Source organism: Leptopilina heterotoma, unplaced genomic scaffold (genome assembly GCF_015476425.1).
Source record: "Leptopilina heterotoma isolate Lh14 unplaced genomic scaffold, ASM1547642v1 Lhet_226, whole genome shotgun sequence".
Taxonomy (NCBI): Eukaryota; Metazoa; Arthropoda; class Insecta; order Hymenoptera; family Figitidae; genus Leptopilina; species Leptopilina heterotoma.
In genome coordinates, this window is record NW_025110944.1 from 325159 (window position 1) to 351516 (window position 26358).

General features: G+C 24.6%; 1 protein-coding gene across 9 annotated transcripts in view; it reads right to left on the reverse strand.

Annotated features, from left to right (window-relative positions):
* The window catches only part of LOC122502289 (hemicentin-2), a 369749-nt gene that overhangs the window by 129773 nt on the left and 213618 nt on the right, over nucleotides 1-26358 (reverse strand). For 8 of the 9 annotated variants that reach the window (XM_043612253.1, XM_043612254.1, XM_043612251.1 and 5 more), the window contains 2 exons: nucleotides 17711-18038; nucleotides 15166-15401 (listed from right to left, as the gene is read on the reverse strand). In XM_043612253.1, the coding sequence (XP_043468188.1) occupies nucleotides 15166-15401; nucleotides 17711-18038 (564 nt within the window). The remainder of the gene's footprint in view (nucleotides 1-15165; nucleotides 15402-17710; nucleotides 18039-26358) is intronic. The other variant, XM_043612250.1, reaches the window with a different exon arrangement.

The following is a 26358-nucleotide window of genomic DNA, read 5'->3' on the forward strand; positions in this document are numbered from 1 at the left end:
AAAAAATGACCTTTATCTAAATCGAGAAAATAAATTTCCCCTGAATTATTATCAACATCTATAATAAATATAATAGAAGAGTAAAAAAGAAAATTTATACTGAAAAAAAAATGATGATGTATTTTTTTTTTATTCTTCGTCTGAATAAAAATTTTAATCCACTGCAAAGGAGAGAGAAGATATGTTGGGGATTAAAATTTTCCTGAATTAATAAGAGAATTCATGACAATGACGTTATGTATTATCGCAATTTAACACCTTATCCTACCTACGTTCTTGTAACCCTTTTGCCTCATCTCATACTCCACCATCCCCTCTCTCACTCTACTCTCTCTCTCTCTCTCCATTCATTATAAAGTGTGCATTATCTTGAAAGAAGCAGATAAAGTCCAAAGTGAATTGATGGTGAACAATTTCTTGAGTTCTCTTTTCAACTACCGTGTCTCATTTTTTGATTTTTATCGTTCCATTTTACTTTTTTTTTTTTTTTTTTTTTTGATATAAAAAAAGAAGAAAAAGAAAAAACTATATACCATCAAGGGAAGAATGTATCTGCACACGCCAGTTAATCTTTCTTCTGCGGACACACAGAGGAACGATCAATGAAGTTGAAACGAGAAAGCAGAATCTCACATCTTTTTCAACTCTCTATATATAGATATAGATATTCTTTGTGAAAACTGTAGTAAGTATCGAATGGTTTTGAACTAGTGAAAATGAAAGGAGAGGGGAAGTGAAATAACGGAAACGAATAAAGCAGTACGTTAACGTTTTCTCTACTACAAGGGCGTCTTTTTTTCAATCGATTTGACGGTACCCACTTTAATGGCATATGATGTCGAACCCCCCCTCTCAACAAAGAAAAGGGGGGAGGGTAACAATTCTAACGTTTTTCATAGGTATGGAATTTTTTTCCACTATTGTCAGAATCAAAAAGTCTTTTTGCTACAGAAAAAGTGATTTATTAAATAAATGAAATGAAATTAAAGAAGAAAATTCATTCATAATTTTGTCTGACTTAAACACTTCATAACTACTGATAAGAAAGTTTTTTTAAATCTATTGTCTGACTAAAACGTCCATTTACTACTGGGAGAGAAGTTTGTTTAAACTATCGTCTGACTAAAACAACTCCTCACTACTGAAAAGTATTTTATTAAAGGAATAAATTAATACAATTAAATAAAGGTATTCAGTTTCAGCCTTCGTCTGACTATGACGGTTATTTACTACTAGTAAAAGTTCCTTGAAAACATTATCTGACTAAAACGCTTTTGTACTACTAAAAAATCCAGAAGAAGTTCTATAGAATTTCACTAGAATCATTCTATAGAATAATTCTATATGAATTCTAGTGAATATTATACAGAAATTCACTAGAATGATTCTATAGAATTTCTACATGAATTCTACTAAATTTTAGTGTTTTTTAATTAGACAAAATTTAAATTCGTGAAATAATATTTTTTAACTTCTATTATTGTGTAATTAAATTTTACATTTGATTTCTACGACAAATTATAGGCAAAAATTGTTTATATCATTTAAATATATATATATATATATATATATAATTCATTTAACTTAGTAACAGGGCTCGAACCTGTGAAAGTATTTAAAAATACAGACTTTGCGAACCAATAATAAAAAAAAATACGGACCAATTGCTGTCCGTATATATATTTATATTTTTAAGAAATATAAAAAAATTCAATTACACTTTTTCAAAATTCAATTATTTATAAAAATTAACGCTATATAGCTTTTAATATTCAATTATTATCTAAAATTTTAACTGAAATTCATTTTAAAATCAATTTTTATTAGAAAATAGTAAATACTCTACGAGAAGTCAATTATTTAAATACAAAAAGAAATAATTTATTGAATAATTGAATTTTTCTTGAAATTTAATTCTCATAAAGAATTTTATCAACATATTTTTCAATAATTGAATTCTTTCGATGATTTTTAATAAAATTTTTATGAATAATTACATTTGCCGAGAAATTCGATTAAAATTGTATTAAAAATAATTAAATTTTAGCATTGAGTTATATTATTTATGAAAATAATTGTATGTCTGAGAAGAATTTTATTATTTTTAAACATAATGAAATTTCTGCGAAGGATTTTATTACTCTTGAAAACAATTGAATTTCTGCAATAATAATTTGTAACTTCTCCAAAATTAAATTTTTTTCTAGTGTTAATTAAAATTTTTCTATTAATCCATTATTTTTAATAATTTTTGAAAAAGTTTTTTGAGGATTTTCAAATTCATTTTTAAATCAATTTTTATTAGAAAATTCTACTAGAATCCAATTATTTAAATACAAAAACATAATTTATTGAATATTTGAATGTTTCTAATAAAGAATTTCATCAACAAATTTTTAAATAATTGAATTTGTTTGACGAATTTTAATAAAATTTTTAATAACAATTACATTTATCGAGGAATTTGATTAAAATTTTACTTAAAATAATTGAAATTCTGCGATGAGTTTTACTATTTATGAAAATAATTAAATTCATAAAAAGAATTTTATTATTTAGAAATATAATTGAATTCCTGTAAAAATTTTATTATTTATAAAAATATTTGAATTATATTTCGAAGAAATTTATAGAAAATTTGTAAACAATTGAATTTCTGTAAAATATTAATTATTTTATAATAATAATTAAATGTTTGCGTAAAATTATATTAAAATTTTTTTTTAAACAATGAATTCTTTTGTAAAATTTTATTAATATAATAGATATTAAAAATAATTGAATAGAAAACATTTTTTGAAAGTAATTGAAATTTAATTAAATAAGGAAAATTATTATTAATCATTTGGTCTGACTAAAACGCTTCCTTACTACTGTTAAAAATATTTTATAAAACTGCTGTCTAATTATAATGTCTCTTTACTACTGACAAACTGGTTCGATAAATAAGTAAATAAATTTAATTAAATTAGGAAAATTATTCATAATTTTGTCTGACTAAAACATTTCATTACTACTGAAAAAGTAGTTTATTAAAGAAATACAGATATTGAATTAAATTAGGGAAAAAAATCTAAAAAATATTAAAATTTTCAAAGAGTTTAATCGAATAAAGCGACTTTTTTGCGACTTAAAGTCAATCAAAGAACTAGGCCAGGACTTTTCGTCGATAAAGTAAAGAAAAAAGAGGCAAAAATATTCAAAAATTTTTTTTCTTTTTGGAGAAAATTGAAAATAGTTTTGAAATTGTGTGCTAGAAGTATAGAAACGAATCTCGACTGTTATTGGGTAGATATAGATACAGTTAATCCGTAGAGAGAAAGAGACCAATGCACTGTATCAGTATGCGAAATTTCAGTCGTTGAAAACGAGAAACTTGTCTATATATCGGTTTTTGAGAGTTAGTAAAGGAAACCATTTCACGCTCAAGCTAGCAGGATCTGTCGATGGTACCATTGAGGTCGATTCGTTCGGCTTCTCGTTAGCATCTCATCCATCGATGTTCTGTCTATATATCTATTGCTCAAGGCATGCAAAAAGTCCCCTCTTCAATTTTCCATACACACTGTGTCGTAAACAACGCTTTTTTTTCTTTTGTTTTTGTTGTTTTTCTTTCTCACCTTTCTTTGGAAACTATAAACACTGGAAATCGTAGAGAGAGTAAAAGAGAAAAAAAATTTTTCACTGACAAGAGAAAAATGTACAAATATCAAACGGCATCGAAAAACTATTGTCCGACTAAAACGTCTCTTTACTACTGAGATTCTGCTTGTTTAGACAATTGATAAAAGTAAATTAAATTATCAAAAGCTACAAAATAATAAGTATTAAAAATTATACAAAAAAGTAAAAATTACAAAAGAATAATACAAATGAAAAAAACTAAAAATTGCAAAACAATAAAAATAAGGATTATAAAAAAATAATACAAATGATAAAAAAAACAATAATTACACAAATTACACAATTTGAATACGTGAATGCGAAAGTAGCTGGAATATAATGATGAATATAATTCAAACTGTAAATATTGCAGTGTGACGTAACAAGCAAGGCATGAATTCAAAGCAAAATTGTTAGCAAGTTACTCTTTGCGCGGTCGGTGTTACTAATGAATTGAAAGTTAACCTCCGACTTCAAACCACAAGCTGCTTTTTGTGAACACAAACGGCAACATGACCCGAATGTCTAGTTGGCAATCAGCATAATAGATGGAACTTAAAATCAGAATTTCCCAGGAAAACTACATTCTCCTCATGTCGATTAATCCTCTAATGTATAATTTCACATCAACTTTTCCCTTTTCGTTCAAAATTAAACTCGAAAAATAATTAAAAAAAATAAAAAAACCTCTCAACGAGAAAAAGAAAAAATTTGTCGATAAAAAAAACTCATCTCTAGGTTTATGTGATTTCAAGCTGGGATAAAATTATCGATAGAAAAAAAAATGATTTTTTCTTGTATAAAATAAGCATTTCGGTACATAATTTTGAGACAATATACAAAAAAAAGGGAAATACTGACAATAAAGATTTGACCTTTTGGTGGGCAATAAGGGAATATTGTTGGGACTTTAAATTTAAGCTCTGGTAGGAAATTGGTGGTCATCGTCGGAAATGACCCTTCTTCCTTTCGATCTAACCATCTCGACATTATTGTCGTCGGGTAAAATTGTAATCGCTTGTTACGCATTGAGCCAATGGTAAGACGATTAGGAGATCACTATCATCAACGCTTCTAACGGAGAGAAGCACATTGAGGAAAATTCTTTTATCGATTAACTAGAGTTTTTTGTCGATCACAATAAATGAATTTCTTCTCGTTTATACTTTTGTATAAAAAATTCCACCTTTTCTTTCGCAATATTAATGGAATTAAGAAATAATTTATTTTTATTAATAGTTTAAAAATTGTAGATTTTGTAATTTTTTTAGTTTTCGATTTTGTATTTTTTGTACTTTCACATTTTGTAATTTTTAGTTTTTGATTTTGTACTTTTTGTTCTTTCAGATTTTGTAATCTATTTTTATAGTTTTCAATTTTGTAATTACTGGTTTAAAATTTTTCTGCTTGTAAATAATTTTGTAATTTTTGTAGGTTTAGATTTTGTAATTATTGATTTAAAATTGTTTTTTGCTTATCGATTATGCAATTTTCATTCTTACTTTTATTTTCACTTACGAAATAAAAATAAAATGAAAAAAAAATTCATGAATGTGAAAATGAAAATCAATCAAATTAAAAATAAAAGTAAACATTTGTCAAGGTGAAAGTAAAATTGAAAATAAAAGTAAAAATGAATACCTGTCAAGGCAAAAATTAAAAGTTCTAAAATGGAAAATGAAAGTGAACAATTAATCAAACTGAAAGAGATAACAAAAATAACAAATAAAAAAAAATTTTCCTTTTAAAATCTACTTGGATCTGACAAAAAAATTGACGCTTCATTACTACTGATAAAAACGTTTTTTAAAATCATTGTCTGACTAAAATGCTTCTTTACTACTGCAAGAGAAGATTAGTTAAACTACCGTCTGACTAAAACAATTCCTTACTACTGAAAAGTATTTTATTGAAGGAATAAATTAATTCAATTGAATAAAGATATTCATTTTTTCCCTTTGTCTGACTGTAACGGTTGTTTACTACTAGTCAAAGTTCATTTAAAAAATTGTCTGACTAAAACGCTTTTTTACTACTAAAAAGTTGTGTCTTAACTTTTGAAGAACATGTTTTAATTAGTAAATAAGGAAATGTAATTAATTAAGGAAATTCATTAATAATTTTGTCTGACTAAAACGCTTCATTTTTACTGTTAAAAACGTATTTTAAAACTGTTATCTGACTAAAACGCTTTATCACTGGTAGAAACGTATTTTAAAACTCTGACTAAAACGCTCGATTACTACTAAGAAAAATGTTTTTTAAAACTATTGTCTGACTAAAACGTCCCTTTACTACTGAAGAAATGGTTTGATAAATAAGTAAATAAATTTAATTATAGAAAATTATTCCTAAATATTGTCTGACTAAAAAGCTTCAATACTACTGTTAAAAACGTTTATTTAAATTATTGTCTGACTAAAACGTCTCTTTACTACTAAAAAACAGGTTTGAAAAGTAAGTAAATACATTAAATTAATGAAGAAAATTCATTAGTAATTTTGTCTGACTAAAACGCTTCATTTCTACTGTTAAAAACGTATTTTTTAACTGTTATCTGACTAAAACGCTTTATTACTGGTAAAAACGTATTTTAAAACTCTTGTCTGACTAAAACGCTCGATTACTACTAAGAAAAATGTTTTTTAAAACTATTGTCTGACTAAAACGTGTTTTTACTACTGACAAACTGGTTTGATAAATAAGTAAATAAATTTAATTATAGAAAATTATTCCTAAATATTGTCTGACTAAAAAGCTTTAATACTACTGTTAAAAATGTCTTCAAGTTATTGTCTGACTAAAAACTTTTTATGACTACTGTTAAAAACGTTTATTAAAATTATTGTCTTACTAAAACGTCTGTTTACTACTGACAAACTGGTTTAATAAATAAGTAAATAAGTTTAATTAAATAAGGAAAATCATTCATAATTTTGTCTGACAAAAACGTTGATTAAAAGTATTGTCTGACAATAACGTCCTCTTACTACTTATAAAGCCTTTTATTAAATAAAGAAACATTTTAGTTCACTGATTTCGTTACTATTTGAACTATTTTTAATTTTTCGTTTGACTCTACACGTATCTTACTAGTTAAGAAGTAATTTTAAATATTTTTTTAACCCAGATATTTGTTACTCAATAAATAGTATTCAATATGTTTGTCTCATTTGTACATGAAAACAACAGTCTGACTAAAATTTCCTATTACCACTGTTTTTCAGACTAACATATAGGATAACATTTTACTAACGAAAATAAATAAATTTTTCTAACAAATTTCATTGAATTAAATTTATTTTTTTCCTTAGTAATTAATTAAAATAATTGTTTCGTCAATTATTTTAATTATTTTAATTATTAATTTTAATTATTATTTTAATTATTTTTTTTAAGTTCCTCTCGTCGGTAATAAAAGTACCTGACAAAATAAATATTAATAGAATTTATAAATATTGGAATATAAAAATGAATAAAAATAAATAAAAACATATAAAAAAAAGAGAACATAAATGTAGCTTCCGGTGATCAATAAAACTTTAGATTGACCAATATAATTTTCTGGAAATTTATGAGTGTAGGGATAAGTATTTTGATGTGCGATGGGAGGAGGGGGAGGGAGGGTGGGGTTTAAAATTTGTTGTCAATGTGCTGATACGAGGAAAGAATCCACTTGGATATTGTCTTGCCCGCAACTGTGTTAAATGCACTTGGACGATAACGTCGTAAAACCAAGAGAGCTTTTGGTTCGAATGACAGCCCTTCGAGTACATCAGAGTACGGAAAGCTTCAGGTTATTGACTGGCCACTCCACTTTAGCACAGTCTGCTAACGGATGGAGTACCAGTGGAATTCGCATCTTCACCATCGGCCATCACCGACACGACTCCATTCTTTCCGATCGACCAATGGAAACGAAAACGAACGAGGATCACTTGGCAACATGCGGCAAAAGCGGCTTCTGAGACGACTTTACTATATATGTATATACATCTTACTCTCTTTTTTTTCCTATTTCCCTTTCTTCAGCCATTTGTTCCTCATTCTTCTCTCTACTCTCTCCTTCTCTCTCTCTCTCTTTCTTTATTCTTTCTCTCTTTCTCTATCTTTTTTCCTTCTTCTCTCGTTCCTATCTTATTATACTTGGAATCTACTTGTCGTCTTCTTATTCCCTTTCATCTTATCTGACTTCTTTTTTTTCAATTTACCTTCTCGACGCAATCTGCTAAAAAGTTCCGGGGATTTAAAGGTGTAAAAAGAGTTATTTGACATGGAATTCCCATTTTAAATGTTAAATATTTTAAATTTAATTCCTATGTATTTTTTTCGTTGTTAAATTTCATTATTAAGTGGCAACAATTCGCACGCGGCAGACTTCTTACTCACTTTTTTAAATAAAATTAGCAATTTTAAAAATGATAGAACATAAAATTTTTAATTCATTTAAATTTTTATTTTTTTCTATAAAAATAAAATATGAATTGGAATCTATAGTTTTAATATTATTATAATTATAATATATTCTGATATAGGGAATTCAGGGAAAAGTCAGGAATTTTTATTAAAAGTACTGAAAAAAATTTAATGTTTAGAATTCATGAGAAAATTCTAATTTTTGTATCTTTTTTGTTTCAATCATAAACTATAAAATTACCACGAATTCTAAAACAAAATCTTCAATTTATGACAAAAAATTCTTTTTAAATAACTTAAATCTTGAACAACTATATCATAAAATAAATTAATTATTTAATGAATAATTTTACTTAAATATTTCAAAATTAATTTAATTTTAAGAGTAACGTTTACAATTTTCATAAATAAATAAACTTCAAACAATTTCAATTGGTATTTTATAAAATTGCAATGTTGAATGAATTTAATTAAAAATTTTAATGAACTTCGATTTTTCAAAAATTTTATTAATTCAAAATCTTCTTAAATCCGTTAAATTTGCCAATATATATTTCGTTAATTATTGAAAATAATGAATTTATAGAAGAATTTTAGTTAAAAACACTAAAAAAATTGAATTTTGAAGAAGTTACAAATTATTGTAGAAATTCAATTATTTTTAAAAGTATAATAAAATTCTTATCACAAAATTCAATTATGTTCAAAATTTACAAGAAAATCTCGCCAAAATCCCAATTATTATCTTTATAAATAAAAAAATTCTTCTTCAAAATTCAATTATTTTCAAAACTTTTAATAAAATTCTTGTCAAAATTTCAATTGTTTTCAAAAATTTCCCTCAAATAATAAAGCTCATTGGAAAATTCTAATTATTTTCAAAAAATTTAATAAAATTCTCCAAAAGAATTCAATTATTTGAAAACAATTTTAATAAAATTGTACGCAAACATTTAATTAATTTCGTAAATAATAAAAATTTTACAGGAATTTAAATATTTACAAATTTTGTATAAGTTTCTTCTCAATAATTTAATTATTTTCAGAAATAATAAAACTCATCGCAGAATTTCAATTATTTATAATACAATTTTAATCGAATTTCTTGAACAATTTAACTATTCTAAAAAATATTATTTAAATTCGTCAAAAGAATTCAATTATTTAAAAATTTGTTAATAAAATTCTTTATAAGAATTAAATTTTAAGAAACATTGAATTATTCAAAACATAATTTACTTGTGTATTTAAATAATTGAATTCTCGTTCAATTTTCTAATAAAAATTGATTTGGAAATGAATTTTAGTTTAAATTTTAGATAATAATAGAATATGAAAATAATTTTTAAGAAGTTAGAGTAACAATATTCTTATAATATAAAAAAATGATTAATTTAAAAAATGTTTGAATTTAAAATTTTTGAAAATCTTAATTCCTATGGAAAAATAATAATAATAATTAAATATTTAAAAAAATATTGTTTTCAAATAATTTTACAAATAAAGATATTTGTAAATAAATTTAACAGAACATTTTTTTCAATAAAATTTTTTCCCTTATTTTCTAAAAATTCAAAAATTTTCAGTTTCATTTTCAATTAAATTTTCTGATTGACAAATAGAATTTATAAACACTTTTTTGCTTTATCTTTAAAAAACTTTGAATTTTATTAAAATAATTGAAATTAAGAAATAGAATTGATGCAAATTATTTCCCTATGAAAATTGATAATTTTCTACAAAAATATTAAGAAACGGGAATATCTAATGTTTTTCTTCGCAAACGAAAAAAATGAGTTTGTAAACAATAGTGTTATTGAGAGATAAGAATTATGCATATAATTTAATTGAAATTCAGACGTTTTCTACCCTCTTAGATTTCGAATTTTGTCAAAAAAAAAAAAAAAAAAAAATACTAAAAACCTAAATATTTAAAATATTTTTTTTCCTATATTTTAAAAATATTTACTTATACAGTTTTTCTAAGGATATCAAATTGAGACAAAAAACGAATTAAAATTGTAAAATTTATAAACTAGTTTGAAAATCTATAAAATTTATAAACTAGTTTAAAAATTTATAAAATTTATAAACTAGTTTGAAAATTTATAAACTAGTTTGAAAATTTTAAATTTTATAAAATAGTTTAAAGATTTATAAAATTTATAAAATAGTTTGAAAAATATAAGTCGGTGAACAATTTGAAAGAAATAAAAAAGAAGAATAGTTATCGTGAGTGAAATAAAAGTGGGAAATAAATTGTCAAGTGAATAACAGGACTCTGCCATTAATTATAGAGACGTCTCAGGCTAATCAATGGGTAGTTAGTGGCTAATGGTCAGTTCGCGTCAATAATTACTGTCCGCATGGGTTGAAGTCGGGCTTTGATGCTGGTCACTAATGCCGTTGTCAGTGCTGGATGAACAGCGATTGGCCAAGCATGTTGCCAGTGCCCTCAGAAACGCTTAGTACTTCAAGTTATTGGCCACTGCATTGCATATATACTGCCTAAGTTAATTTGCAGTTTATGCACTCCATAACTGACCATAAAGTGCCCTTTGTGATATTCGAGTGCAATTCTCACTATCGATTCATCATAATTGATTGCTAATAAATTATGTGCTCTTTTTCCCCGCAAATTAACAATAATTCATTTATTTTAATGATTTTTAGATTTTTATATATGTGATTCGAATGTAATTATTGAAAACTAAACGTGTTGCATTGTTACTCAAGAAAATACTACAAATAATGAAAATACTCTAAATAATAAAAATACTCTAAAATAAAAATACTCCAAATAATAAAAATAACAAAATTTGTTTTCGAATTGTACAAAAATGGCTAAAGTAAAATTGACAACATTACTGTACAATTAACTACTGAAGTTGTCTGACCTAAAAGTGGTTATACTACTGACGAAATTAATTTTTATCATGTCTGTCTACAAACGCATGTTTTCTACTAAAACAGAAAACAAATTCATTTATAATTTTCTCTAACTTAAAAACTTTATTGGTTCTGACAAAAACATTTATTAAAACTATTGTCTGACTAAAACAACTATTTACTACTGAAAATTGGTTTACTAAATAAATAAAGAAATTGTATTAAATAAAGGAATTCAATATTTTTTTTGACTAAAACGTCTCTCTAATACTGTTAAAAACGTTTATTAAAAATATTGTCTGACTAAAACGATTCCTTACTACTGACAAATTGCATTATTAAACAATTAAAGAAAATTAATAAATAAAATAATTAATTTATGATTTTATCTGACTAAAATGCTTCAAATACTACCGTCGAAAATATTTATTAAAACTAATGTCTGACTAAAACGAAAATTGACTACTGAAAAAGTGGTTTATTCAATAAACAAAGAAAATAATTGTTATTTACTTTACAAACACACTTTAACACTTCATCTAAAAAAGTTTATTAAACCTGTCTGCCTAAAATGCTTCCTTACTACAGTCAAAGAAGTTTTTTAAATATAATATAAAGAAAGTCTATTAAATAAAAGTATTTATGTGTGATTTTGTCTCAGTATAGCGCTCCATTACTACCAACAAAAAAAATTTTATTAAAAGTAGTCTGACTAAATAACATTTATTTGCTATTAGAAATTTTTTTTTAATCTATTGTCTGACTAAAACGAATCTTTACACAGGAAAAAAAAAGTCTGACTCCGTTTACACCTTAAATTCAGCCCATGTATTTCACATAAGTCTGTCCTTGTTTAACGGGGCTGACTCCGTTTACATCATAAATTCAGCCTCAAAAAGAGGCTGAAAGTAAAACTTTTTTTTTAGTGTGTACTACTAATAAAATAAACTACTGATAAATTAAAAGTTGTCTGACTAAAATATCTCTTTACTACTAGAAAACAATTTGTTAAATCTATTGTCTTACAAAAAAGACTCTTTACTATTTACAAACTGCTTTATTAAATAATTAAAGAGAGTCAATTAAATAATAGAATTAATTTATGACTAAAGGACAATTTTTTTCACTAAAAAAAAGCTCTTTTGGCGTTTTGTCTGACAAAAATGCACTTTTACTACTTACGATACAAGTTTTCTTATATTTTTTATCTGGCTAAAATGTATCTTTACTACTTATAAAATTATTTTTATATACTTGCAAAATCTGGTTGTTTATATTTTTTACAATGTTTTCCTTTTTACCTTTTAAAATAAGTAACTCATTTAGACTTGCTAATTGTAATTGACTATTAAGGGGAGGGTGCACCTATATTTTTAACTATATCAAAGAAATAATTTAAACATTCAACAAATTTATTTTTAAAATAATTTTTTGTGAGGAATTCAATGGTCATAAAATATTTTGACCCTTTTTGAATTTTTATTTTTCTTAAAAATTCGTAGATTTTGAAATCCATACATAATTTTGTAGAAAATATGTTTTTGAATCTACAAAAAAATTTTCCAATAAAAAAATTGATTTTCATAATTTTTATATCATTTTTTTAAAAAAAATAATTGTTTTTAGGCTAAAAATGGTAAAAAGTACAATTGTTCTTCATTTTTTTAAAATGAAAATTCATTTGTTTATTTTTCTAACTAATATTAGATCACAATTTTTATATATAAAAAATAAAAATACAAAAAAAATTTGGATAAAAGTGTCATCTGAAAGTAAGAAAAATAAACAAATAAATTTAGAAAAAAAGAGAAATAATTGTATTTTTTAGCATTTTCAACCTAAAAACAGATTTTGTTTTTAAAAAATGCTATAAAAATTATAAAAATCAATTTTTTTATTTGGAAATTTTTTTGTGGATTCAAAAAAATATTTTATACAAAAATTACGTATGGATTTCAAAATCCAACAATTTTTAAGAAAAATAAAAATTCAAAAAGGGTCAAAATATTTTCTGACCGATTTTATTTTATGACCATTGAATTCCTAACAAAAAATTACTTTAAAAATAATTTTGTTAAATGTTTTAATTATTTCTTTAATAAAGTTAAAAATATAGGTGTAGCCTTGCCTTAAAACAATTACAATTAAAAATTTAATCTAAGGTTAAAAGAATAAAAAATTCTATTCTATTTCTCATATTGAATAAAATTCTTTTTTTTTTAAACTGTAAGTTGTTTCTTCTTATTTTTCCTTTAAAAAAAACGAATTTAGTTGTGTTTAGTTTTTAGATAAAAGCAAACGAGACAATATATCTTGAACAATATCCATGACTTCGTCTGACTAAAACGCTTCTTCACTACTGGCAAAAATGTTTAGTAAAACTATTGTCTGACGAAAAGAACCTTTTACCACTGAAAAAGTGGTTTACTAAATATATACTTTCTAAATTTGAGTTAGTAATTTTTTAGTAATGAAACAGTGGGAATTCGTTTACTGATTGAATTAGTAAGAGTCTTGACTAATTTTTAATAGTAAACTACTAATTGATAGTAGAAAACTACTAATTGATGTAGTAATTCGCCTTGGTAATTTTTAATAGTAAAACTTACTACTTACTAATGATTTAGTAGTTTTTTTTACTAGCAATTAGTCTATTTATGGAAAAAATCACTTTGCCAGTAGTATAAAGATACGTTCAAACAAAAATGTTGTCTCGTAGTAAAGTATTAAAAAATGTAAAACTACTAATTCTGATTTAGAGAGTAAAAAATTATAGTGAATAAAATTTTATTTTTTTTTAAACGACAGTTGTTTCTTTTTACTTCCTTTAAAAAAAATTAATTTCATTTCTTTCGATTTTTAGATAAAAGCAAACGTATGACAATATAAATCTTGAAGAATATTCATAATATTTTTCCATCAACAAATACGAGAAATTCCTTTTTATCTATTTTAAATTACATCTACATTTATTTATACATATATATATATTTGTATACTTTAGGTGAGAAAAAATATATTTCCAAATGAATATTCATTGAATTGCGTCTCCTGTTTGAAACGTTATAGTCATGTGACGCGAATTAATATGCATAGGACCGCATTACCACGGGATTCAGGACGAACATTTGACGTCACACTGTGCGTCTGAAATGTCTGAATAGTTAGTCGCACGATTGCCCGAGACGCGACAAACTGACAAAGACATTTGAATTTCGTCTATATATCCATGCATGCGCATACGATTTCAAATTACAGTGTGACGACAAATTGAAACATTATGCAACATCGAAGAGCCACAACCATCCCACGAGTCTTACTTTCACCAATTTCTCAAATATATATTATATTAAAACTTTTCCATCACACAACTTTAATAATAATAATAATTATTATTTTAATGGATAGAAACGTGGAAAATTTATCATTCAATTCAAAATGTTGGGAAAATTTAATACAAACTTTACAAAATTTCTACATTCAAAATGTGGAGGAAAAAAAAAACACCGATTTGTGTAAAACATATGTAAACTTTCATTTTAACCAAATTAGACACATTAAAATTCCGGTATTGCGTTTGTCAGTTATGAACATTTTAATAATATGGAAAAATTTATCTCTTAAACAAAATTTTGTAATCTATTTTTATACAGAAATAGAATTTTTATCAATCTTTTAAAAATAAATAATTTTTTCAAATTAAATGTTAAGTTAATTTTATTTTTTAAACGTAGTCAAATATTTGATGACATTTTTAATCAATTTGTAACTTTATTTTTTTTTTAGTTATTTTAATATTTTACTGACACTGTAAATATTTCATGTCTATCAATTTATCAAATTGTGTTATTTAAGTTATTGAACAATTTTTAATGGAAAAAATCATTTCTATATTTACATCAAAAACAGAAATTGAAAAATAGTATTTTGGAATATAAATGGAAATAAATGGAATTTTGAATTAAGAGAAAAATAATAACAGTTAATTAAATTGAAAATGAAGAAACTAATTGAAAATGCTAAATTAAACAAAATATAAAATTATTTTTGTACTTTTTACTGCTTGAATAATTTATTTACTTTTGTAAAAATAGTTGCGGATCGTTTCAATTTATTCTTAACGTAAATTTTTTTTTTGTAAAACTTTTTTAGTTTTTAAAAATTTTTTAAATAAAATTTATACAAAAATTTACTTACCGAGTACGACTAATTTAACAGGTCTGCCGGTAAGTAAAGTTCCTTGGCCGTCTTTAAGACTGCAACTCCAAATTCCATCATCCTCTAATCTGACGTTGTCGATATGCAAAGCGGCGGTTGAGGAGTCTCCAATGTATCTATGACCCGTTCCACTCATTTCTGTCCTCGTGTCGATAGTAATCATATCCACTGGATTATCATCATGAAGCCATGTTGCTGGTTCTATTCTATAACTTCTGAAAAAAACCATAAATACATTTTTCATATATTACACCCCAATGGAAAATAAACAGATTTTTCCATCAAATATTCAAATTTGTTTCTTTATTTAATTAAAAAAAAAAAAATTCATAACGAAACTTTTTAATTAAACGAAAAATCGCATTGTATTAAAAAAAGTTAATTAAAAATCTAATTTTCTTTTCAAAAGTATATTTGTCAATTTTTTTTATTTTTAACTTTTAATTAATTATTTAATTTACCCCTCTCTCTATCCATTTTTTTTTTTTTTTTTTTGACAATATTCGTTCAATAAAATATTTTAGTTAATAAAAATAATTTCCCGAAAGTTTTTTTTGTGATGTATGTTTGTAATTCAGAAGACTGTGGAAACGTTTCGTTATCAAATTTCAGGAGCAAAGTTAAGATCTAATTAGAGAAGGGTCTCCTATGAGGACACGCCATATACCCTAAAGAATCTCCATCAAGGCCCTGGAAAGTTTGAGTTTTGTTAAACCCTTAAAGTTTGCTTTGTATGTGGTACAAGTTTTGGAGAACAAGTTTCTTATTTCAAATGAAGGTGGGGGGGAATGCGGAAAATATATATTGTATGAATATTAAATAAGAAACTTGCGTGGAATACTTAATAATTTCTGTCGAGAACAATTATTTATTATAAAAAAATACACACGGTAGAATAGGGGTAAATTACATTCTAATAGAAAAACAAGTTTAAAAATATTAATTCTTCTTTTGGAAAATATTAATTTTTGTTAATAGTCAGTTTTTTTTTTCAAAACAGCGTTAAACTTTTCATTATGTTTAGATTTTATTATTTCTTGCTATTTAGTAGTAGAAGTAAATTGCTGTCAGACATAATTTTTTTAAGTGTTTTTTCGGTAGTAAAGTTAAATTTACCTCCGGCAAACGTATTAATAATTTAGGAAGTTTGAAAACTTATTGTTAAATTTTAAATAGAAATATTATATTTCTTTAGTCACACTTGAAACGAGTTCTACTAACGACAAAGATTTTTTTCACACGTTTGTCTGACTAAACTGTTCACTTACTACTGACAAAGAAATTTGTTAATTTTTCTCACAAAAACATCTACTTACTACTGACAAAAATAAATTTATTACTCTGTCTGACTTAAAATCTTCTTTACTACTAGCCAAAAAGTATATTAAAACAACTGCCTGGCTAAACATATCTTCACTACTAATATTTATTAAAACTATTGTCTGACTAAAAAGTGTCTTTACTATTGACACAATTCATAACTAAATAAATACAAAATCCTATTAAATAAAGACATTTATTTAAAATTTTCTTTTTCTCAAATGATTCTACAATACTGATAGAAACGTTTTTTAAAACTAATGTCTGACTAAAATGTCTCTTTACTACTGAAAAAATAATTTATCATATAAAAAGAGAAATTAAATGAAATAAAGAAATTTATTATTTTGTTTGACTAAAAAGTTTCAGTACGTTAAAAACGTTTATTAAAAGTATTGTCTGACTAAAAAGTACCTTTACTACTGATATAATAGTTTATTAAATAAATAAAAAATTCCTTTAAGTGAAGACAATTATTTATGATTTTCTTTGTCTAAATGGTTCTACAATACTGTCAAAAAATTTATTTAAAACTATTGTCTCACTAAAACGTCTCTTTACTACTGATAAGCTGGTTTATTAACTAAATATAGAAATTAAATAACAAATTATCAAATAAACAAGTTAGAGGAGCTGATTACATTATTTAACTAATGTTTTTTAATACCAATTCTAAATACGCTTCTTAAAACTATTGTCTGACTAAAACAGCACTATACTACTGAAAAAGTGTCTTACTAAAATGTCTTTATTCTACTGGATATTAAAATTTTTAAATACTGTTTACCGACAATTAGCAATCCTTACCCAATATCGTTCATATGGTACAAACATTTGTCTGACCAAAATACATTTTTACTACTTAATAATAAGAAATAATGAAAAAAATCTCAAAAAATATCGAAAAAGTATTTTTTTTCCAATATGGAAAATAATAAAAAATTTAGCATTGGATTATTTATAATAAATATAAAAGAGAAATACGCTTCGTTGAATATGCTCATAAAAATCAGAACAAAAATCTCCAAGAATAGAAAAATATGTTAAATTTTTTTCCTTCCTCTTCCTCTTCCTCTTTTTTTTTTAAATTTCATGTTTTGGAGAAAAAATGTTGTATATATGTTGATATATATGTATTTCATGAATATTACGGTAAAATGATGTCTCATTCAGATATGCTTGAAAGCAAACAAGGACACAGTACCTGGCTCCAGGCTGTACAAGTTTTGAGTAGTTCCCTTCGAGTTCACAGGGTAGAATGACTTTACTGTGTGGCTTCACAACGAGCTCGATGGGGGACTTGGAGGACGTTGCCAAGGCAAGGTACAGTATATCGCTTGTGGTTGGTGAATTTGTCGTCCATGATTCTTCATTGGGAGCTAAAAGTGCCGCGGGCTGCGCCACATCATCTGAAAATGACGTCAAGGTCGTCGAGGTGCTGCTCGTTGTTGTGCTGGTCGTTGTCCTTCTATTTCGTCTACTCCCATCCTGCTTTCCACGAAGTGCAAAAAGTCCAGCTTCATTAACGGTTCCTTCAAACAAAGAAAATTCAATCCATTTTTTTAAACCTTTCTCTCTTATTTTTTTTTTTTTTTTTACTTCACTATCACAAAAATAAAAGTTTTAATTGAAATCTCCAACTTTAGAATATTTTTTTTCTTTCCATTAAACTTCTCATTATTTTTTCTATATTTTTTTTCAATCTCATTATTTATTTATATATAGTTTACTAAAAGTAATTTTTCGATAATTAAAATAATTCCTGGTTATTTCTTCTCTACCATGCTTTTTAGATATTTTCCTGCATTATTTTACTGTCACTTCCTTTTTTTTGTCAGTGAGAAAATTTTTCTCTATTCGAAAATTATGGGGAAATTTTTTACGGTAACTCCACGAGACTATTATGTAACTTTCAGTGAGCGGAGGGTGAAAAAAAGAACGTTGAGCAAATGAAAACACGGAACGAAAGTGCATATTTAATATAATTGGTGCTAATTATCCTTTAGGAAATAAAGGTGAAAAAGCAAATTTAAACAGTTCTGTTATAACAATGTAAAACTTACTATTAGACTTCTGTTCTCTAAAATTTTTTGTTTTTCCTTTTTTGCGATTTTCAACTTCACGCCTCTTTACACAATGTGAGAGTCCAGTGAATGTTATAATTATTAACAGTATTTATGATTCATTAGCAACTTCTTATTAACTAATTAACAATATTATTAAGAAAACTAGTATTTTCTAATTTTTAGTAATTACAAAAATATTCAGTAATCAAAGTACAAAATTATTTGAAAACATCAATAACTTCTTTTTTAAATAAATATTTAATCATTATTATTTTTCCGCAGGAATCAAGATTTTCAAAAATTTATTTTTTTTTATTTTTTTTTATCAATTTCTTCATTTTTTATAATAAACTAAAGATAACCGAGTAATAAGATCATTATTTTATATAATAGGAATATTTTTACTCTAATTTTAGAAAAATATTTTCATTATTTTTAATTCAATTATTATTTTCTATAAGTTTTAAATAAAATTTAATTATTAAGTATTAATTATTGTGTATTATTAATTATTAAGTCAATTATCTTTAATAATGTTTGAAAAAGTTTTTTGAAAATTTTCAAATCCATTTGTTTACAGTTATTCAATTTTACGAAATTTCAATTATTCAGAAATTCTTCAATTGAATACGTATTAAAAAATAAACACTTTAAATAATTTAAAAAAAAATTCAATTAAACTTTTTCAAAATAATTAATTCTACAAAATTGTTGGTTATAAATATAAAAAATTAGGATTTTTAAAGAATTTAATTTAAAACCTTTTTGAAATTCAATTATTTCTTAAAATTTATGCTATAATGCTTTTAATATTCAAATATTATTTGAATATTTGAATAATTTAAATAATAAATATTTAAATCTAAAATTTTAATTGAAATTCATTTTTAAATCAATTTTTATTAGAAAATTCTACGAGAATTCAATTATTTAAATGCAAAAATAAATAATTTATTGAATAATTAAATATCTATTTTTTAAAATTGAATTCTCATAAATAATTTTGTAAATAATAGAATTCATATGAAATTGAGGAAAATTTTTGAAAATAATTGAAATTTTACTGTAAATTTTATTAAAAATTTTTAAAACATTGAATTTTGCCAAGAATTTTATTAAAAATTTTAAATATAATTAAATTTTGGAAAAGAATTTGATTACTTCTATAAATAATTGAATTTATGCAATCATTTATAATTTTTTCCAAAATTCAATTAAATTTTTTAAAAACCTAAGTAATCTTTAAAATTTCTAATAAAATTCATTAAAAATTGGAATTTTAGAAAATTTCAATATTTTTTTGAAAATTCAATTAATTTTAAACTACATAGGTAAAGCTGTTATGAATTTTGAAAAAGAATTTGATTACTTCTATAAATAATTGAATTTATGCAATCATTTATAATTTTTTCCAAAATTCAATTAAATTTTTTAAAAAACCTAAGTAATCTTTAAAATTTCGAATAAAATTCATTGAAAATTGGAATTTTGGAAAATTTCAATATTTTTTTGAAAATTCAATTAATTTCAAACTACACAGGTAAAGCTGTTATACCAAAACTTAGACTTTTGTGTATGCTTTTGTTTTTTTCATTATTTCTCACATTTTTTTTTGCTTATAATAATTTTTACTTATATTTTCAAAATATAATTTAATATGAACTTTTGGGTTATGGAACTTCTGTACTTTGGAAAAAATAAATTTTGTACTTTTCGGTTTTGGAACTTTTTCTTTACAACTTTTATTTTGGAACTTTTGTACCACAATCCTTAACAATCATTAGTAATAATTATTAAATGCAAGCCGACAAAATAATTAAATTTTATGTCTAAATAAATCATTTAAGACGAATAGAATCAGAGCAGCAATTTCAAACAAACGAGAATTACGAAAAAAAAATTGTTTATATTGTATCAAATCCATGAAGATTGAATATAATTATTTAACGTAATGTAATCAAGTACTGTGTGAGCGGAGATAGATAGAAGATGGTTTAGTTGAAGTATAGTTATAGACGTGTCTGAGAATGTAAATATTCTTAGCGCTAAGACTTGATTAAGTTAGAAGAGCCCGGAATTCGATAAAGTTTGCGACAGCACTGAATCCCTCTCCCAAAGTCTCGTCGCCCTTATACTCGCTATCTCTCTCTCTCCTCTCTTTCACTCACCGACATCACCTTCTATCCAAACGCCATTTTCAGAGTCTCGAATCTCTTTCGCTTCACTCCTCTCCTCTCTCCACCCCTTCACCTTTTCCCTAACCCTAAAACTGCCTATCCTATATACCACAGACACGGCAAGGAAAACTAATTACAGTTCCGATGAGCCGCGAATAACTGCAAGTATCTAACCGAAACTATGCCTCATTCGTGTCCTCCAAGAAGTACTAACAAGAGGAAGTTTAGTTAGTTAACAACACACAGTTGATTATCTTCTAACGAAATTACCAATAATTAGATTAATTACGCGATTCAAGGTTCTTTCTTCTTCTTCTAAATAATTGCTCTTGCAGTAGTTTTCTTTAAATTGTCCTGAATTTAGCAAAATTGTGTTGAACTTAGCTTAATTTATATAACTTCGGCTCAATTTATTTAATTTAACCTAAATTTTTCCAAATTTAGCTAAACTTTTTCAAGGTTATCAAAATTTATCAAAATTTATCCAACTTTAGTTAAATTTATCCACTCAGTTTCACTAATTTATTAAGAGAATTAAAAAGTAATTTTTTATCAGACATTATATTTTTTTACTTTTCTACTTTTTTCATTAAATATAAATTTACCCCAGACAAACGCATTAATAATTTATAAAGTTTTATAATTTTTAATATATAAATATATTTAATTTATAAATAGATTTCAATTATTATCATTTTACTACTAACGAAAAAGTTATTAATACCCCTGTCTGACTGTAACGCTGTTTTACTACTGGCCAAAAAATTTATGTCAATAATTAAGCCTGACCATAACGATTTGTTACTACTAAATAGTGATTAAAAAAATTTAGATATAATTTTATTAGAACAAAATATTACAATTTATTAAAGTATGTTTAAAAAAAGTTAAAAACGGTTAGTTGAATATGCTTATAAAATTCAACAAAAATCTTCAAGTTTAGAAAAATAAGTGAGGCAATTGTCTGACGTAAAATTGACAACACTACTGAAAAATTGATTATTAAGTCGTCTGAGTAAAGCGCACATTTTCTACTTAAAGTACCAAACTGTTTTTCCACTTGTGGCTGACAATATAAACTGACTCTACTACTGACGACAAAGATTTATTTACACGTTCGTCTGACTGAACTGCCTCTTTTCCACTGACTAAACTCTTCCTTTACTATTTTATTATTAATAGCACCGTCTCACAAAAATATCACAAAATATTTATTTATTATTTTGTCTGACTAAAATTCTTCTTTACTACTGACAAAAAGATTATATTTATACCACTGTCTAATTGTAACGACATTTTTCCACCATAGAAAACAAATTTATTTATAATTTTCTCTAACTTAAAAGCTTTATTGGTGCTGACAAAAACATTTAATAAAACTATTGCCTAACCAAAATGTCTCTTTACTACCAAAAATTAAATAAAATATTATTAAATTAAAAATTTAAATTATTATTAAATAAAATATCAGTACATTTATGATCTTGGCTGACTGAAAAGGTTCTTTTCTACTCAAAAATTATTGAAACTATTGTCTGACTTAAACAACTCTTTACTACTGAAAAAAGTGGTTAACGAAATAAATAAAGAAATTAGATAAAAATAGATAAAATAAAGAAATTCAATATTTTGTTTGACTAAAACGATTTAATACTACTGTTAAAAATGTTTATTAAAACTAATGTCTGACTAAAACGACATTTGACTACTGAAAAAGTGGTTTTTTAACTAAATAAAGAAATTAAATTTAAAAAAGGCATTGATTTTTGCTTGAATAAAACGCTTTAACACTTCTGCTAAAAACGTTTATTAAACTTTGTCTGACTAAAATCTCTCTCTACTACTGAAAAACCGATTTATTAAATAAATAATGAAATTTAATTTAATAAACAAATGAATTTCTGATTTTATTTGACTATAACGCTTCAATATTGCAAAAAAATATATTGAAACGATTGTCTGACTAAAACAACTCTTTACTACTTACTAAAAAGGTTTATTAAATAAATACTTAAATGTTTAGTTAAATTTATTCAACTTCAGTCAACATTACCTAATCGTAGCCCAAGGAATATACATTTAGCTAAATTTATCAACCTTCAACTAATTTATCAAATTAGTCATTGTAAATATCTAATTTTAGCTAATTTCAGCTAATTACGCCTAAATTGAAACAAAAGTAAGATATTTTTAAACACCAGTTAGTTGAGAACAATAAAAAAAGATTTCCATGAATAAAAAGAAAGGAAGCAATTTCTTTTGCATAGAAGACAATTTCCGTGTGACTTATAATTCTGTCAGTGATTGTTAAAATGGAAATATTACTTTGCATTGCGCCGGGGGGATCTTCACATTACCTTTTCTTTTCCATTCTGTTTTTTTTTTCTTGAAAAGGTAAATGCAATCATGGAATATTCGCGTTAAATGATTTTTGTGTTCGCTCTTGTCTCTCGCGCTTAGTTTCACCACACATACACACACACACACACGGAGAGAAAAGAGAGCGAAAGAGACACATGCATACAATTCCAACAGTTGCAATTTAAATGTGACGTTCAAGGAGACAATGCATACGATGGAGTCTTTTGTTACTACCTCGTGGCGCGTGGAATTCAGCAAGAAAGGAATTCACGAAAAACTTTGCGGTGGCATGCACTATATATGCGTAGAAGAGAATTCGTAAAGGCGTACCAAGTGCGCTTTTATGGTTACATTCAAATGCATATAAGTTTTCCTTTTTTTTTTATTTACGTCAAATTTAAAAAGTCGTATCTGTTCATTATTTGAAGTGTAAGCACATCTTGATAGGGATTTTCTTTCTTTCTCTGAGCCTCTATCTCTATCTTTCTCTTTTCTTCTCTTTCTTTCTCTTATTCTCTTTCTCTTCTTCTTATTCTGTCTCTTTCTTCCTCTTATTTTTTTCTCCTTTATTTTCTCCTTTCCTCTCTTTTTCTCTCTTTCTCTTTTCTCTCTCTTTTATCTCCTTCTTATTTTCTTTTTTTATACTTCATCCCTTTTATGGGCTGATACACAATACTTAAATTATCTTGAATAAAAGATAACATTTTTTGAAAGATAAAATTTTATTCACGTTACATTAACTTTTTCTCCTCATTTAGTTACTCTAGTTTCCTGTCTTACTATAATTATTTAATATTTAAATTTTAACCTCTCATTACGTTCCTTATATTTTTACTAGAGATAAATTTTTCAATCTTTTTTTTGACGAAGAAATATTAGTATAATAAATATTTAGGATAATAAAAAATTAAGAGACCATTAAAGAGCTTAAAGTATTCAGTAGTATAGCTAAGTTTTGGCAAGTGGCTTATATTTTTAGAAATTAATTTCTTTTCTTTTTCTTAAGAAGAAATATTTAAATATTAATAAAGTAATGGAAAGTTTAAAATATTCAGTAGTATAGCTAAGTTTTAGTCATACGTTATCATAAATCGTTATTTCAGTATTTTATAACGAAGTTTATTTATAGAAACTTCGTTTTTAAGTACTTAAGTAACGATTTAGAGAGAAATTTTTTAATCAAAACTTACTTATAGTTTTCAGTAGTTAATGTATTTTCTAGTCAGACAATTAAAAATTTTTTTTAACTTGACAAAGAAACTTTCAAAAAACTTCTTCAAGAAAGTTTAATATCTAATATTTATTCATAGCCAGACAAACTATTAATAAAAATATTAAATGGTTTACAGTATTCAGTAGTGTAGTTAAAATTTAGTCAGACAAATAAAATTAATTATTAAGTAGGTACTAAAATAACGATTTAAAAAGAAAATTTTTATTTTATCAAATCGTACTTAATTTTCAGTACTAGAAGCATTGTTTATTTAATAATGTAGGACGTCGGATGGCAAAGAAATACACAGATGTACATTTAACTCAGATAATAAAAAATATTAATAATAATAATAAATAATAATAATAATAATAATAATAATAATAATAATAATAATAATAATAATAATAATAATAATAATAATAATAATAATAATAAATAATAATAATAATAAATAAATAATAATAAAAAAAAATTCAAAAACTTAAAAAAAATACTTTGAAGAAACTATTTCAAAAAAATTCTGACATCAAGTAGTAAAATTTCTTCACAGTCAGACAACATTTCGAATAATTAAAATAACAATACAAGCATAATATTGCGAAAAGAATCGTATTTTTTCCGTAGTAAAGTCTCTTTTAAGTGAGAAAGAAATTGCAACGAACTTTGTTAAAAAGAACTAAAAAATTCTCCCACAGTCAGAAAACTGTTTGAATAATTTAAGTAATAATATGCATTTTGCTGGAAATTACAAATTATTTTTTTTCATCTCAGTAGTAATGACATTTTTTAGTCAGACAAGCATTTATGAGTAATTGTTCTCTTTTATCAAGAAAGGCATTTTCAAGAAAAAAAAATACTTGATAAAATTTTTTAGATCTTTTCACATGTATTTTCTTTCTATTGTTCAGAAAATGAAAAAATTGTAGATAATTAAGTAGTAAAAGTATATTTTAGTCAGACATGTTATCTGTACCAGAATTCCTCGTCCACCAATTAGTAAATAATTACTTTAATTAAAATACAATAGGTTTAGAATTTTTTTCTTCACGTTTTAAAATATTTTTTAATTTTTCAATCTATTCAGTAGTGAGAGTAAATTTATCGTCAGACACATTAAAAGCGAATTCGTAATTCAGTAGTATTATCACTATTATGTCAGACGCAATAATTTTTTAATTTTTATGAGAACACTAAAGTTTTTTTTTTAAATAAAACTAAAAAATAAAATAATTCAAAATATTTATTTTAATGTTAGGTAAATAATAATTATACTAAATAGTAACGTTTAATATTTAGAAAAGATCATTATAAATAATATTTAAATAATATTTTATATTTTTAACTACTGTATATTTACTATTTTTAGATACTATATTTATAGTACTTTAGTAGATGATATTTATTTTTAACGTGTTATATTTCCAAACAATTTAGAAGCAATTTTTCCTGTACATTTTTTTTCATCTTCCAATTTATTAAAATGCAGTTCAAGTGAAAAGATTTTGTGCATTGAGAAGAGCAATATTAAAATACGAATTAATGATTCCAGCGGATTAAATTGGATTAGGTTTTATATCTCGCAGAGCGTATATATTCGAGTCAGAGTGAAAGATAAAGTTATTCATTTTATCGATCGTGAGAGATTTCTCTCGCTATATAAACGCATTGCATGTATATGTTTGCATACATAAAATTGTTGAAAATAATTGTCGTATTTCATTCGAATCGCACAAGAGTAGACCAATCGTATGTGATTCCACCCCCCTCTGTTCAGTACACTACATTTTCAAAAACTAATGACACGTTACCTCAACTATTTTTAGTCAAGAATTTTTGTTTATTTTTATGTTTTTTTATGTTTACAAATAAAAACGAGTATTGAAAACATCCTTCTTTTGAAGAATTTTTCTTCTGAAAAAAAATCCTTTTTCGAATATACTCAGTGAATATTTAACTTTAACAAAATATTCATTGACGAAGAATATTTTTAATACTTTTTTTTTAATATTTCGATGCTTTCAAATATTTTTTC